The sequence below is a fragment of the Pieris brassicae genome, chromosome 9 (genome assembly GCF_905147105.1).
Source record: "Pieris brassicae chromosome 9, ilPieBrab1.1, whole genome shotgun sequence".
In the NCBI taxonomy this organism is placed as follows: domain Eukaryota; kingdom Metazoa; phylum Arthropoda; class Insecta; order Lepidoptera; family Pieridae; genus Pieris; species Pieris brassicae.
In genome coordinates this window covers 16358671-16373927 of record NC_059673.1, presented here as the reverse complement: position 1 = coordinate 16373927, position 15257 = coordinate 16358671, and the positions used below count along the sequence as shown (strand labels likewise).

General features: G+C 32.7%; 1 protein-coding gene across 1 annotated transcript; it reads right to left on the bottom strand.

Annotated features, from left to right (window-relative positions):
• Nucleotides 1-49: 49 nt before the first annotated feature.
• Nucleotides 50-7555, bottom strand: LOC123714436 (odorant receptor 46a-like). Its single transcript, XM_045668676.1, has 9 exons — nt 7373-7555; nt 6645-6774; nt 5241-5445; nt 4978-5100; nt 4120-4242; nt 2757-2856; nt 2572-2676; nt 1771-1926; nt 50-552 (listed from the first exon to the last, which is right to left on the bottom strand). Exons 1-9 carry the CDS (start codon nt 7553-7555, stop codon nt 499-501), a joined length of 1179 nt encoding a protein of 392 aa, XP_045524632.1. The 3' UTR covers nt 50-498.
• Between the last annotated feature and the right edge of the window lie 7702 nt (nt 7556-15257).

Genomic DNA, 15257 nt, shown 5'->3' with positions numbered 1-15257 from the left:
GTATGCATGTTTATAATGTAATTTAAAAAAAAAACACGCTATTATTTTAATCTGCTTGGTGCAAATCAACAGCTTTATTTTCTTCAGCAGAATTATTTCACACTAAGGCTTTAATTCTAACAAAATACTTCGTTGATCTATAGATGGCGTCGTATCAAAGTAGTTACTGCCGCTTAGAGAAATATAGTAGAAATTTATCTTTACAAATTTCTCTGTATTAGATAAATGTAATGTTTAAACAGGTACAAAATATTACGAGCACATCAATAAATAAAACTTCTATAACTTAACGATTGTGGGGTTTGCAAGCCGGGTGTAGGTTTGAGTGCAGAAACAGGAGATCATGTACTGCATGTTTTATACATTATCATAGTCTAGTTGGAAATTATTTTATTATAGTGAACTTGAAAAATAAACATAAATCTGTTTAATGTGACCTCCCACACTAGTTGAAAATCTTAATAATAGTTTATAACTTCGATGTGTTAGGGATAAAAGCTATTCAGTTGTGCTTCTCAACAGAGCATAGAAGCTGTATGAACTCTTCACGATCTGTAAAAAAAAGGAATTATTCTCACTTATGCCTGTCGTACGTGCACACCCAATAGAACTATATACCTTAATGTTGCTATATACAGGAAATCTTTTTCATATTGCTATATTAAGATAAAGTCATTATAATTAGGAAAAACAATTGAATATTGTCGCTAAAATACTATCCTTATATTAAAATATAATTGAGGATCGACGAAACCATCGACAAATTTACTCGCCTTTTTCTATAGTAGAATGTCACGCATTAGTATTTTTTAAATAAAAAAAAACTGTGTTATTGGAGATTTGTAAGGATTTTTTTTTTCAATATAAAAAAAAGAGTTTCTTTCAGCTAATCAAAGTACTTGCTCAAAATATCTACACAATTTTGATGGCAGTTTGTTTATCCCTTTAGAAGTTTGTCGAATGAGAGGCGAGGAAACTCGCGAAAACGAAAACGGCTTTAAAAAATTCCTATATTTTTAAAAAGTAGAAGAAGAAAGCACTACTACAAAAACTGTAACTTTTGTAGCTTTGCAATGGTCATGATGTGTGAGCTTGCGCGTTGTCGTGGGGAACAGCGGTTTATCAGTCTATATTGAATGGCGAGCTTCTCCATTATTGTTTGAATTAATATTTTGTATTAAAATACACAATCGAACTTCTGTTTTTTTTTATCAAATGTACTAACATCGGAATAGACTTATTTTCTATTGTATAGTTTTAAACCTAAAAGTTATAAACACTTTTAACTTTCTAGAAGATATGTTTTTAAATTTAACAATGTTACAGACTATACAACGAATCGATTTAGGTCTTTACTCTATAGTTGCCATAGACTGCCTGGTAAGTCTACGCACGGTTTGACAATTTATATACGTTAGAAATAAATATAGAAGAACTGGACTTGAACTTGTCGTGCTCCTAAACAATACTGCAATGGTTACTACAAACCATCGTGGTTCTTTTATTGTAACGTTACATAATTTTATTGTTTAATTATATAAAATAAAATAGAGAAAAATAAGACAATAAACGATAAATAAATAATTTAAAACAAAGCAAATTAAATTTCGTACAAGACATTTCTTCAAGAGTTTTTACAAGAGTAAGCAACATCAAAAAAAAAAAAAAAAATACAACCTCTTACTGAAACAATTATTAAAATATTATTTTCTCTTTAGGTTTAGATAAATAATTATAAAATTTATGAAATAATGCACAATTTAAACTTACCGAAACAAAAGTATCGTTTGAGAGGGGTACAATACGTCCGACCATTACGCGTATGGGCCGATTAATTCTCTCCATAAATATAATTAATTCTTTACGATTTTTAACTGGTATGTCAAACCAATTCATAGAGTATGCATCGTTTGTGAGTTGTATACTCTAAAAATGTAGTTAATTAATATTGTGAAACGAAGACTGTGGTCCACAAATACTTTTGTGTAGTGTGTATTGAGGCTGTCAAATTAGTGTTGCTGATGACAACCACTTAAAGCTGAGTTTTGGTAGTAAAGCCACCTTTGGTTAAAGTGATTGTGTTTTGTATCTCTATTTTTAATCTTTAATCTTCTAATTATTCTTCAATAATTTTGTTCCCATTATATATTTTATCTTATATTTTTTTATAAAATAAAATACACTTTTACGTTATTGAAAACTTGTTATTATTGTAATTGTGTTTATTTTCGAAAATTGAAATCGTATCGAGGCTTAGTGTGAGCACGGTTCGGGTGGAGTGTTACAATTAATATATAATTGTGATAAAGGCGTTGTATTTAAAAAATATATTTTTCTTAATAATGTGCATTTCTTTTTTTGGTTTGGGTAAAGCTAAAACGGTTAGCATGCAAACGGGAAAATGCGGAAAACACACATTTTAGATTTTTATATGTAAAAGAAGGCGCAAGAGGCTCTCCTGATGTCATATCGCCGCCAATAGACACTCACATGTACTCGCAAGTACGTTAACACAACTGCTGATAAGTCCGATATAAAAGAGGCGATATCAGGTATTTTAAATAAACTTACCGCTTGAGTAACTTCACTTCCAAAATAACAAAAAATGAATAATTCAAATAGCATACATATTATATAGGTCACCATTGGAAATCCCTCCATAGATGCAATTTCTATCTGTAATTATATTTATTAAGTAAAATGGTTTTACTATAAGCGCTTACTCTGGTTTATAAGTACTACTACTAAGTACTCACGTCAACAAATCGATAAACCGATGTACAAATAATCCAGCCGCCAATCAAGAACTGATACGCTAAAACGTTACCGAAGATATTTTCAATATTTTTTGTGAACCTGCAAAAATGTATCGATATAATTTCGAATTATTTAAATACTAATTTAATTTTACAATTTTCTTAACCTCGAAGTAATAATAAAAAGAAAATTAAAATAAATTTAAAAAGTTTGATCTCTGTGGTAGTGTACCTTTAACGCTGGCATTTCCTGTATTGCGGTATTTATTCGTTGATCTACCTTATCTTATTCTCTAATCTTTCCTTAGCGCCTGTGCACTTGAAGAGTATCTGCTCCATAGTCAACAAAATCGAAGTTGATGGAAAGACGAACCGTTAATTACAATAAACGAATAAAATTAATAATATAATCCCTTATTATTCCGAGATAAGTCATTAGGTATTCTGTTTTTTAGTCGATAATAATGAAAAATTTATTCATTATTTTTTTTTCATCTTGACTGTAAAATGTCAAAAATAAGTTTGTCGATTAGAAATAATTCCATATGAGATGATAGATGTTTACTGAGATGTCTTAGAAATATTATTATATGTAGCTGTATTGTTCGTTCGTTCATCGTTCTTTTCTAAACTTTTTTTTTTAATTTTAAAAAAATTTAATTACTTGTAGTAATTTAATTAGTAATTACATATCAGAACTAGAATTTTGTATGGTAATATAATATATTTGTATTTTACAATTTGTACTGCTCTACAATTTGTAGTTGGCAACATTGCTTTGCAAATTGTAGCATTTAAAGCCTCAAATGGGTCTAAATAGACTGACAGTCTAACTTGCAGGGTTTAGCTTTAATACCAATGTCTTGTCTTCTAACTAACATGTAACTAGCTAGCTAATACAGAACAAATTTTATATGGAGCGAAATTTATTAAGAATGATTTACCTACTATACTAAACGCTTTTTAGGTTTTAAGTTATTATATTTAAAAAAAACATAACATTTCTTCAACTTAACTTATGTAAAAATTTCTACGACAAAATAAAGCAAGAGTCAAAATTTTGCTATTATAAAATCGGCGTAATAAGTAATAACACGCATATTAGGCGCCAAATCAAACACATTGCGCAGGCGCTAAGTCAGGACATGCCACAGATAGCTAAAAAGTGCAGTTAAAACTTTTTCGTAATGTCATATATAACATGTTTTAAAGTTTATTTCATTTAAGTAATAATTGACTATTTACTAGTCCATTTATAGTATCAGATTTTAAAGAATAGGCGCGAAAATTATTTTTAAATATATAAAAATTTTGAAATATTTTTACATTTATTTAAATACTTATTTATATTTAATTTTCTAACCTTATGATTTCCTCATGGTGCCTGAGTATATTTTTAAAACGCTGATGCAGTACTGATGAGAAATTTTCTGATCTACTGTCATGGTCTTCCTTACATTCATTAACGATGGTAGTAAGATTGTAACTGTAATTAGTCTTATTATCGTATAAATAATATTATCATAGATATTAATATGATCTTCTGGAAATGGTGTTAAGGCAAAACATTAAACGTGTCCTTAACTACTAATGTATTACTTTTATAATCTATTTTGAATTTTTTTTACTTAAATGCATAGTAACAAAATAATAATCCTGTGGCGCCACAACACTGTCTGGTTAAGTGTCAGAAAGCCTATTTCTTTAATTTTTATAGACAAGTTAATCAGTCTTTCCGTGACACATATCGTTAATTTTTGAGCAAGTCTTTGTAGCGACACCTACAACCCGAGGCTACAATCACTGTGGTGACGTCATACCCTACACCCGCTTACGAAGTATTCCAACCGCTAAAGTTATATACAACTTCTCGATCTTAGATACCGGAGACTTGGCTGGCAGAAGAAGTTTGAGGATTCTTCCTTTGGCTTGGAAAAAGCGCACAAGATCCTTCTTACACATGTTAATTTTCGCACATAGAATAATAATCCTACCCAGCCAGGCAAGAGTAGCCAGCAACAAAGAGAGACGTACGTTTAAATTACTAAACTGTTGTTAAGGGAAGCTTAGCGCCGCATAAAATACATTTTAACTCACTAACTTTTAACTCCTTTTGGTAATATTGTGTATTTATTTCTAAAATCCTAACTAAACAGCTTATAAACTATTAATGTACGACTCTGAGTCTTACGAATAATTAAAAAGATTTAAAAATATATACCCCAGTATATGTAGTTGAGTCTTAACTTGTGCCAAAAGCGTAGATATCATGGCATCCATTGTTGTGTTAGCAATTGCAAGCCAGGTTGTAGTAATCCAAGAATAAATTGAGGTTATATAGAAACTGAAATCATTCGATTTTTAACGGGTTTAACGTACCTTTATAGTACTATTCATTACGTCTGTATAAATAAATTCATCAGTTTTCTCTGGGGGGACGGTTAGATCAGATTCAGAAACCAGAGGTATAAAAGGATAACTTACTATGGGTCCTGGTTTTCATCGAAAGGCAGCCAAATCGTGAAATCCAATTGGATTCCCTTTCTATGTAAGTAAATCGGATAGACAAACCATAAAAAGGTGGTGGCGACGGCCAACGCATTGTTGGAGAATAGCAGTAATTTTGCAAAACGGATCGTTTTTAGTAAGTAATAATTATGCTCCTTTTTCCCTTGATTATATGAAGGACCTAATAACAAATATTTACTCTTGTAAATACAACCTCTTATTCATAAAGGCATAGGCCTTAATAGTTAAAATAGGTCACGATTATTATACGTAGGTAGAAATAAAGAATTTGGAAAAGACAATTTTTTTATTTTTATAAAACAGGGTCAAACGGGCAGGAGGCTCACCTGATGTAAAGTGATACCGCCGCCCATGGACACTCGCAATGCCAGAGGGCTCGCGAGTGCGTTGCCGGTCTTTTAAGAATTGGTACCTATCTACGATAGGAGTGACCTGTAGCGTGTTTAAAAACATACTTTTTGTTGTGCCACTTACAATGGTGATAAGCTGAGGATTGTACCTGGAGGAGCATACCTGTTATTTATGTATATATTTATATACTACCTTATCAAACTTTTTTAAGATTTAGAGGCAGCACGTTTAATACATTCGGGTGTTTCTCATTAGAGATTACGAAATATGTCTAGTGATTGTCTAACTGGTATACTAAAAAAGTTCGTAACAGATTATTATTATTTCAAAAATTTACATAACGGCATTTAATTTCAGTGTCAAAACGTCGGCTGTTTTAAAATTAATAAAGTAAATATATAATTTTTAAATTAGAGCGCGCGGATATTATTTTCTAAATTGTACTGACATTTCAATCTGACGCATTGATGGCTACACAAACATAAGCCGTGGTATAAATCTGATTTAAAAATATAATTGTGTATTATACACACACTCGCCTACTTACCCAAAAACTAGATCCCTTAGTTTTCGCGCTAAATCTGTGTCAATCAAAGAAGGATGACAATTGTCGATTTGACTTTGACACATGAACCGGAGATGGTAGGTGGTGTCCCGGCGTAACGGCGCAAGGGAGTTAAATTTTAACCGATGCCGCGTGCGCACTTAATATAGACCGTACCGCATTTACTTTTTTTGATCCATCATTGAAGGATCCAGTTTTTTGGAATGAGATATGTCACCGTTGATGTTAAGTCTTAGTTTTAGTCTTATGGATTTTTGGATTCCTTTTTTTATTATACTGACACGCGACAGCCGAACCAGCGCATATTATTTCACCGAGGGAAGGGAGCCTCCTGGAATAGCTTCCGGATACCCAGGCCCACACAGTTTCGATACCTAACCTTTCTCATATGATTAACCAACTTGTAATCAAGGCGGTTACATTAATGTGCATTATTATAATACCTTTCATGGTGTCTAGAAGATCTTCGATGTCATTTTGTAGAGCCCATAATAGAATTTGTTTGTAAATAGCATCAGTGTGAGTTAAAAATAAGAACATTGTCCCCATCACATCCCCTAGATTCTCCCTGACCTGAGTAATAAAAAACAAATAAAAGTTTAAAGAAACGTGTCCTAACATTAAACGTATTTAATAGTTATTCAACAAAATCGATTGTCAAAAATATGGCGTTACGCACTCTGGATAACCGCGATTTCAGCCAATATATTTGACAAGATGGCGGCATTTCTACGGGCTAAAGAAATACATTACTTATATGCAAACGTTACTTCCATCATTAAATAGCTATTAAATGAACAAATATAATTAAATTCCAGATAAAAAAATGAAAATATTTTTAAAAACAGTTAAATAACTATGGTTATATATTTATTACTTGCTTAGTTCTGTCATTTTGTAAAAGAAACACAAACGTTTCATTTCATTTCATTTCGTTAGATTTCATAGTCGAAATTTAGAATGAAAAATACATTAAAGCTAATAATTAATGCTTTAGAATGATAACAATAAGTTTGTTGGTGGAAATCTTGAGTAACATATCATATTTGGAACTAGAAACCATCACCAACATTATCTTATAGATCCGACATTATCTTAATGACGTTAACTTGACAGAGTTATCTATACTCTCTTAAGGATATTAATTTAAAACCTCTGCGCTCGTACATACCTCATAAACCTTCAAAGCCTGCTGCATCGTATAAACTAATATCAACGAAAGCACAAAACCCATGTAAAACCTATGTAATGATCTATAGATCGTCCCCGACCGCAAATCAATTTGATAATAGCCAGCCAAACGCAAATTTAAGAAGTGCGCCTCCACGCTTTTGTATGATAATTTAATTTCCATTGTCTGATAGCTATTTGCCAATTGTTGAAAGTTTACTGGAAAGCCGTCAATACAATAGATGCGAGATTGAATTTTGCCGATTTCAGCAATCGACACTCACTATCTTTGCAACAGCGTTTACCTTATGCTAATTGAAATTCTACAAACATTTTGTTGTCAATCAATTAACAAGGCTGGTAATTAAATTGCATCGTTGCGAATATTAAAACTAGAGCAACATTATAATTATCTCCCTAATTATTTCAGATTGTTTTGCTTGTTAGCGTAATGATACTAAATTGTTCTTTACCAAGCGTATACTTTAGCTGATAAGGCCGCGATAATAATTTTAAATGAAATTCTGTATTCAAAACTTGTAAGAGATCTTAAGATTATATATGAACTAAGACTGTCTTCACGGCGTTATGGCGATCCTAAGAACGTTTGCTATTGAAGGATTTTTTTTCTTCAAGCTACGAATACGCTATTTGCATTAAAAAAGCAATGCGGATTCAAAAATTTTTTTAAATACGTCACTGACACATTATGGAACATAATAATCTAACTTAAGACTAATAAGTAACTTAAGTCTAACCTAATTTATAAGGATATTTAACATAAGAAATTGTCTAATAACACTATTTACAGTCTTTATATAGTCTTTATAGTAGTAGACACTCTGTACTAGTGTTATATTTATCTACCACTTAAGACTAACACTAATTCAAATGGTTTTGGTCCTTTTCCATCTCACTAGGCCCGTGGTGTTAGGAACTTGAATAGCTACGATTCACATGATGGTGGAAGCTTTGTTCGTGGGCAACCATCTTTATTCTGGCGAAATCTTCTTTATTCAAACGATTAGTGTATATATATTGAGGAAATCTTACTACTCAACAAAGCTTGACGTATAGTTACAGAGTGGGTAAAAGACAGTTTTGCGTCGAATAAATCGATATTTTTATAAGGCAATAGATATTCAGTATTGAGTCCGTTGCATCCGTTTTCCTGGATCCATTATCAGACTTTTATCAAAGCAATAGTTTTACTTGTCTTTTTCGGACACGCTTTATACCAAGAAATTAATAATTCATCAACCTGATTAAAACAATGAAGCAAAACGTTCTTTTCACAACTGTAGTTGCAGTTTTTCATAACGAAAATAAAATTTATTTAGACGGAGTTTCATATTTCTTAAAAGCACAGAATGTTATTTATGAGAGAAAAATCTGTGTGAAATAATTACAGTGAATGTTCGGGCTTGCTCACTTAAACATTTTATGGTAACAAGAGTCCTTTAGAGCGATATTTCTTCTACATTATTGCTCTCGAGTTAAATTAACATAAACGTCTTGCAAGAATTATGTAAACATTTATAAATTTTCTTTTACATATTAAAATTGGACAAAGAGAATATGAAAGTCAAACGAGTTATATGTATTCGTACTTAGTAAATTGCTAAGTGTGTTTTTCCTGTCACTGTCTTACTTAAATTGTAGCTTCTACAATCTACGGTTACAATCACTGCGTAAAGAAAGTTATTTCGAACGCGGTCGAGGACGAAGATATATACAACTTCCCGACCTTGTTACTGGGGCTTTTGGGTCGGCCAGTCAGAGGTTAGACTTGCCGAGGATTATTTTCTTAAGGTTAGAGGAAACGAATACCATCCTATCTCCACAGTACCATAAACTAATTAACAACAGATCAGCAAGGTCACTTGATTTAAGATGGGCAGCAGTGTAGTGACGTGACTATTAAATCTTTTAATGACAGTTTGACTGCTGGAACATGTCAAATTTTCACTATTTTTTGTCAACATTTTTTATTTATAATTCTTGCGTCTATTTAGTTCCAATTACGGCCATCAAGCGTTTACGCCATCTTTTTTTATAAAATAATATCGTTACTATTATGTAAAGTTCCAGGTCTCTCGTCTAGATCAGTAGAATAAGGTGATTCACACGCCATTGACACTTGTAGTATGCGAAATTTGAGATTATGAAAAATTGCAAGAAAATCGAAATCAAGAGTCTAAACTGCTGCCACGCTATTATGACGCTTGATATCGATTTTCTTACATTTTTTATGGGAACTAATACAATTCTTATTTGTTACGCGTCATTTAATTTATTAACAAAGATTATCTACCTACTTCTTTTTAGATCAATTACTGTCGGACTATAAACGTCACGAAATGCCTCAAATCCCATAAAATATATATCTCTATATTGTTTTCCAAGGACCTCTTATTGAGTATAGGCCTCTCTCCTCCAATTGGCTCCATCTCTCTCTGTTTTGAGCATTTTCCTCTCAATCCTCTCCACCAACTTTCTTAAGCTCGTGGTGTATTTTCTAACTAATATTGTATCTATATTTAAACAGTGCACCTACTACCGACAGTTTCGAGTTCTGAATCAACAAAATTCGACTCGAACAAAAACCTGATTCATTATTGAATTTTAGTGTTGCAAGATAAATTGAAATAATTAAGTCGGTAATACGATGTCATCAGATCTATACTAAAATATATGTCAGGTTTAAGTATGTTTTTGGTAGAAAATAAGCAATAAACACAACGGAATTATTCCTGGAGGCCGCCACCAAATCAAAATTTTCGCGTTTATTCAGTTGCGCCTTAGCGCATGCTTATAAAGCTCAAAAAAAAGAAAAAATCAATGGCGCTACAACCTTTTATAGGTCTAAGGCAAGCCGGTTTCCTCACGATGTTTTCCGTTACCGTTCCAGCGAATGTTAAATGCGCACATAGAAAGAAAGGCCATTGATGCACAGCCGGGGATCAAATCTACGATCTCAGGGATGAGAATTGCACGCTGAAGCCACTAGGCCACTACTGCTCAATCAATGTCAAAAACGTTTACAACATGCGCGAAAGAGCAAGACGCCATCCGTTCGCAAAGTTTTGCGGGTAGTTACCAGGAGGCCTTGTTGTGAGAAGAACGGGCCACCGCCTCCGCCTTCCCTCTTAGGGACGGTGGAAAGCGACGGGATGGCATCTCCAACAATGGAGATTAGGAGGATGGGTCGGGCTTTGGTATGGGATGCTATTCAGGTTGTCCACTGAAGAAGCATTACCGTTCGCACCTCTGTCGGACGAGCACATCTCTGACGAAGAAAATAATAAACGATAAAAGTTAAAGTTGAAAGATAGACTAGAAGTCTTTTTTCTAAATTAATGCTTTCTATCAGGTGGACAGTATCGATGACCTCAGAGCTGGTGCCCTTCTTTTCCAGCGTATAAGCATCACAATACAGCTAGGTAATGCTACCCTACACTCCGACAGGATTAATCTTTTTATTTATTTTAGTTTTTGTTTTAAGTCAAAACTGGAATAGGATAACTAAACAAAAGGTAGTTCCCCCAGTCTTAGAACCGGAAATTTGTTGTTCAAGATGAGATAAGAGAAAACAATAGTGACAATTATTTTGTGATTTATTAATTCTTAAGACACCGTGGGTAAAACACCATTGTTAACGTTGCGTGAACACAGGTAATGGGCCGCATTTACAGCGTACGTGCCTCGACATTCATTAAACCGGCTAATTAAACCTGCCAGCAAGATTCCGACGAATGCCTACCTCGATGACACGCTGGTAAAAGAAAATATGGTGTGACAGGTTGAATAATGTAAAGGTAACATAGAAAATGATACCGCCATATCCTCTAAGGCTGAACCTAAACCTTTCTAATCTAAACTTAATTATTACTTATTCGAAAATAATGTTTTGTCATGTACTTGTATAAATGACGGGATTTATAAAGAATATTTCAAAGAAACGCCAATTGACATAGATGATACATAAAAAACAGTCTGTCACATTTAAATTAAGAACACAAGGATCGGATACTTTCGAAACGGTATATATTTGTCAGTTTGTTTGGTAGTTCTTTAATGTTTAAATCGCTTGTCGTTATATAAAAAATGTAAACCCCTGGCTTAGTGGGTTACTAGTATATATTTTTTCTTAAAAATATAAATTTTGTATTTGAAGCAAATGTATAGTCTCTCAACCTGAGTCACTGGCTCCTTCGGGCCGGCCAGTCAATAGTTACACTGGTCCAGTATCCTTCCTTTAGGTCGGAGGAGCAGAACACCATCGTTCCTTCATATAAAACCCTAACTTTCTTACTAACTACTACCTGACGTGCGACTTATCTTAAATAATCGTGATTTATGTGTCTTTTTACTTTCTATTTTTAATGTATCATCTTTTTAGTTTAGTTTAGTTTGTTTTTTTTGTTACTATTTAGTTTTGTCTTAATAACTGTGTATAACATGTATTTTTGCACTTCTTGCCTATCTTATGTAATTTAATACATTTTTTTTCTTTACTCACAGTGGTTGCCTGGGATCGCTCGAAAGCGATAAGGCCGCCAGTTGCCCTCCTTTTGATTTAATTATGTTCATTTTTTATATTGTAATGTAACGAAGTGTTAATAAGTTGTTAATAAATAATAAATGAAAAAAAACAACAATTGTATGAGCGATGTGCGTTATTAGGCGCTAACAATTTTATTTCCCTTTGCTAATGGATACAGACATGAAACATATTTTCTTATCGGATTAGTCTTGCTAGCAAGACAACTATAAGTACCATGGGAATACCTTATTATTTTGTTATATGGGTGACACCGCTCTCTTCATAATTCTTTTGAGAAAATTTAAGTGGAACGCTTGGCATTTCTTGTTCAAACGGCGAGTTTAATTTAGGAATCGTGTTGCTTAATGTTTTTAGAAATATTAATGTAATGTCCTTAAAAACACTTTGAATTTGTTCGGGAATATTTTTGTAGCAACCTAATTAGGTTTATTTCTTAAGGCTTTTAATAGCTTTAAGCTCACCGTTTAAATGATATCAAAATAAGTTTACATAACTCTACATTAAACCACTCATAGTCTATGTGTGGCCACACACATGAGTGCGTAAGCGTGAGGCAGAATCGTTTCTATTCTGTGTCACTAATAAATTTTCTTACATTTGCCTTCGTCTAAACCCCAAGAGTTTCATCATCGGACGTCAGAGTGAACACGAAATTCCAACCGTATCACCTTGACGTTCAGCGTTCTACAACTGAGCGTTTTTAAGGTAAGCCCCACAGATGCCTACCTATATAGTATCCTTCAAGAAAAGAGTGTACCAATTCTTATACGATCGGCAACGAACTCGCGAGCCCTCTGGTATTAAGAGTGTCCATGGCATCACTTAACATTAGGTAATCAACTTGCCCTCCTCCTATTCTATAAAAAAAACTTACTGACTTATTTGTTAATCGAATAAATTATCCGTTTTCGTGAAAAGAAAATAAGCCTTGAAATCTATGCTTTTGATTAGCTAACACACTTTATTAAATTTCACGTAAGCTTCCTTATAAATCATAAAGCCATTAATGTATTTCAAGAAGCATTGAGTACAAAGAGGTTCAACCTAAATCATAACAGTTTCCATTTGCAAGTGGCAAAGCCCGAATGCCTTTAATTTAAGGCCAACGAATGAAAGGCAGTGCTTTGTTTTGATACATTTGATCCTTCAGGGATACGGCGCCTTTCATTATCCCTGTTGCAATAATGGAAACTGGTTTATATGCCCGTGACAAGTTACACATTCATGTGCTAACAAAAATGTTATATATTTGTTTTAATAATAAAACCTTAATATAAATACGAATTTCATTATTTTAATAGCGATAAGTAAGTGTAAGTATATAAGACTTACAGAGTCGTGTAGGAAGCCATAAAAGTAAAAATTCAATAAATAAAAAAAAATAAAGCAAATAAAATTTCATAAAGACATAGTCTTTTAATAATATTTATACTTATAAATTTTTGAAGAATGGGCGAAGATTTCTGCGAGTTTCATTAATATTTTATCTTTATTTATTTATACTTTAGGCCACTCGAAATACTACTGTGCTACCGGCACAAAACTATTGTTTCGCTAAGAATTGCTTGTTAAAATATAAAGTCTATTAAATAAAAACTATATAATTAAAGAAAAGAATCCGTATTTGTATTTCAAGTCCAGCTAATTTGTTAAATTTTGCTTTATATTTAATTTTAAGTATTTGAACAGTAGATTAAAAATCTTGTATTGTTTATATAATCCTGTCTGTTGTTCTATTTGACAAGATACTCAAAAAGGGACTAGTTGCAAATAAGAGCGAGTCAGCCCACATTCTCGTGGCTGTTTACTTCATAAATAGTAAAATCACGACTCATGAAATAAAAGATAAAAATGACAAAGCGAGATGAGAGCGAACAATTTTGTTTATTTTTCGTCGCTGAGTTTAACAAAAATACGAACTTTGAGATACTGAACATTTCTGTGAATGAAAAATCTAAATTAAATTAACGCTTTCGATTTTAAATGAAGGTTATATTTTTGATTATAAAATATTACAACATTAACTTACATGAGAAAATAACTAATTTTGGTGATAATAATGTAAAAAAAAAACGTATGTGTGCTTACTTATGTACACACGTTAGAAGTTATACTTCTTTGGCGTAACAAGACAAAAATCTTTTAAAAAAAATGTATTCTCCGTTTGTAGAAAAAACGACACGAAAAAAAACTAAAATGCTGACTATAGCTAACTTTAGGGTGTCGGTTTTTTGTGACGGTGTGCGCGCGCATCGTAAAAATTTACCATCTCATCATTTTTTCCTAACGCGCCAAAACAAGTATAACTTCAAAAGATATAAAATAATTAATAATAAAATAAAGATCTTCAGCCATATATGCCAGTATCAATGTAGACCAAGTTTTTGGACTCATGACTCGCTTGCATCCTACTGTTCAACTTAGCATTGGAGAAATGGATAAGATGCTGAACTAGAAGTCAGAGGTAATATTTTATAAGTTCACCAAATTACTGGGTATACAGATGACCTGGATCTAGTCACGCAAAACAAAAACCACTTAGCGGAATGTTTTAAAAGCCTCTGAACAGCAGCCATTTCTATGGGCCTGTCATTAACTGATAGGCCCATAGAAATGCCACCAGGCCATATGGAAAAAACACCATTGAGAGCAAGAAACCTTTTTGTTGTGGAAGACGTATGCTTTGAACAATGTGAGGAGTTTGTTTTCTAACAGGAGATTTTCTGTCCACCAGGACGTTTAACATATTTAAATCATATATACTAAGGCCAGTGACATATAAACTATAAATAACATGAACACAATGAAACCATTCAAACGATTAAAATTGCACGTAAAACGTCATAATCCAATTTAAACACTGACACGCCATAGATAGCCGATGCAAGAAACCTGTTCTTGTCGAGAATTCTTATTCGAATACAGGTGAGTTATGATATACGAATATGTATTAAATGACGATAATGTCTGGTTAGCATAATTTTTGTTATGCATAATTTATAATTGTTGATGATAATGAGTAATAAAATGTTAGGTACTTATAATAATATCCTCATTTCAATTCTAATAAAGGGCGTAAAAATTCTTATCTCACATCTTAAATATATATATGGCAGGTGTCTTCCAGTTTCAATTTAGAAGACGATAAAAATAACAAAAGAAAAATATTTTAACCTCACGTAATATAACAAGTTATAAGACATGCAATTCAAAATTTGTACTGGACAGACGTTTCGCCGCAATTCTTCCCGGTGTTAATTGGGATGCTGCCTATTGGTAGGCACGTTTAGGAGGTGCTTATTTTGCAGCCGCTTGAATG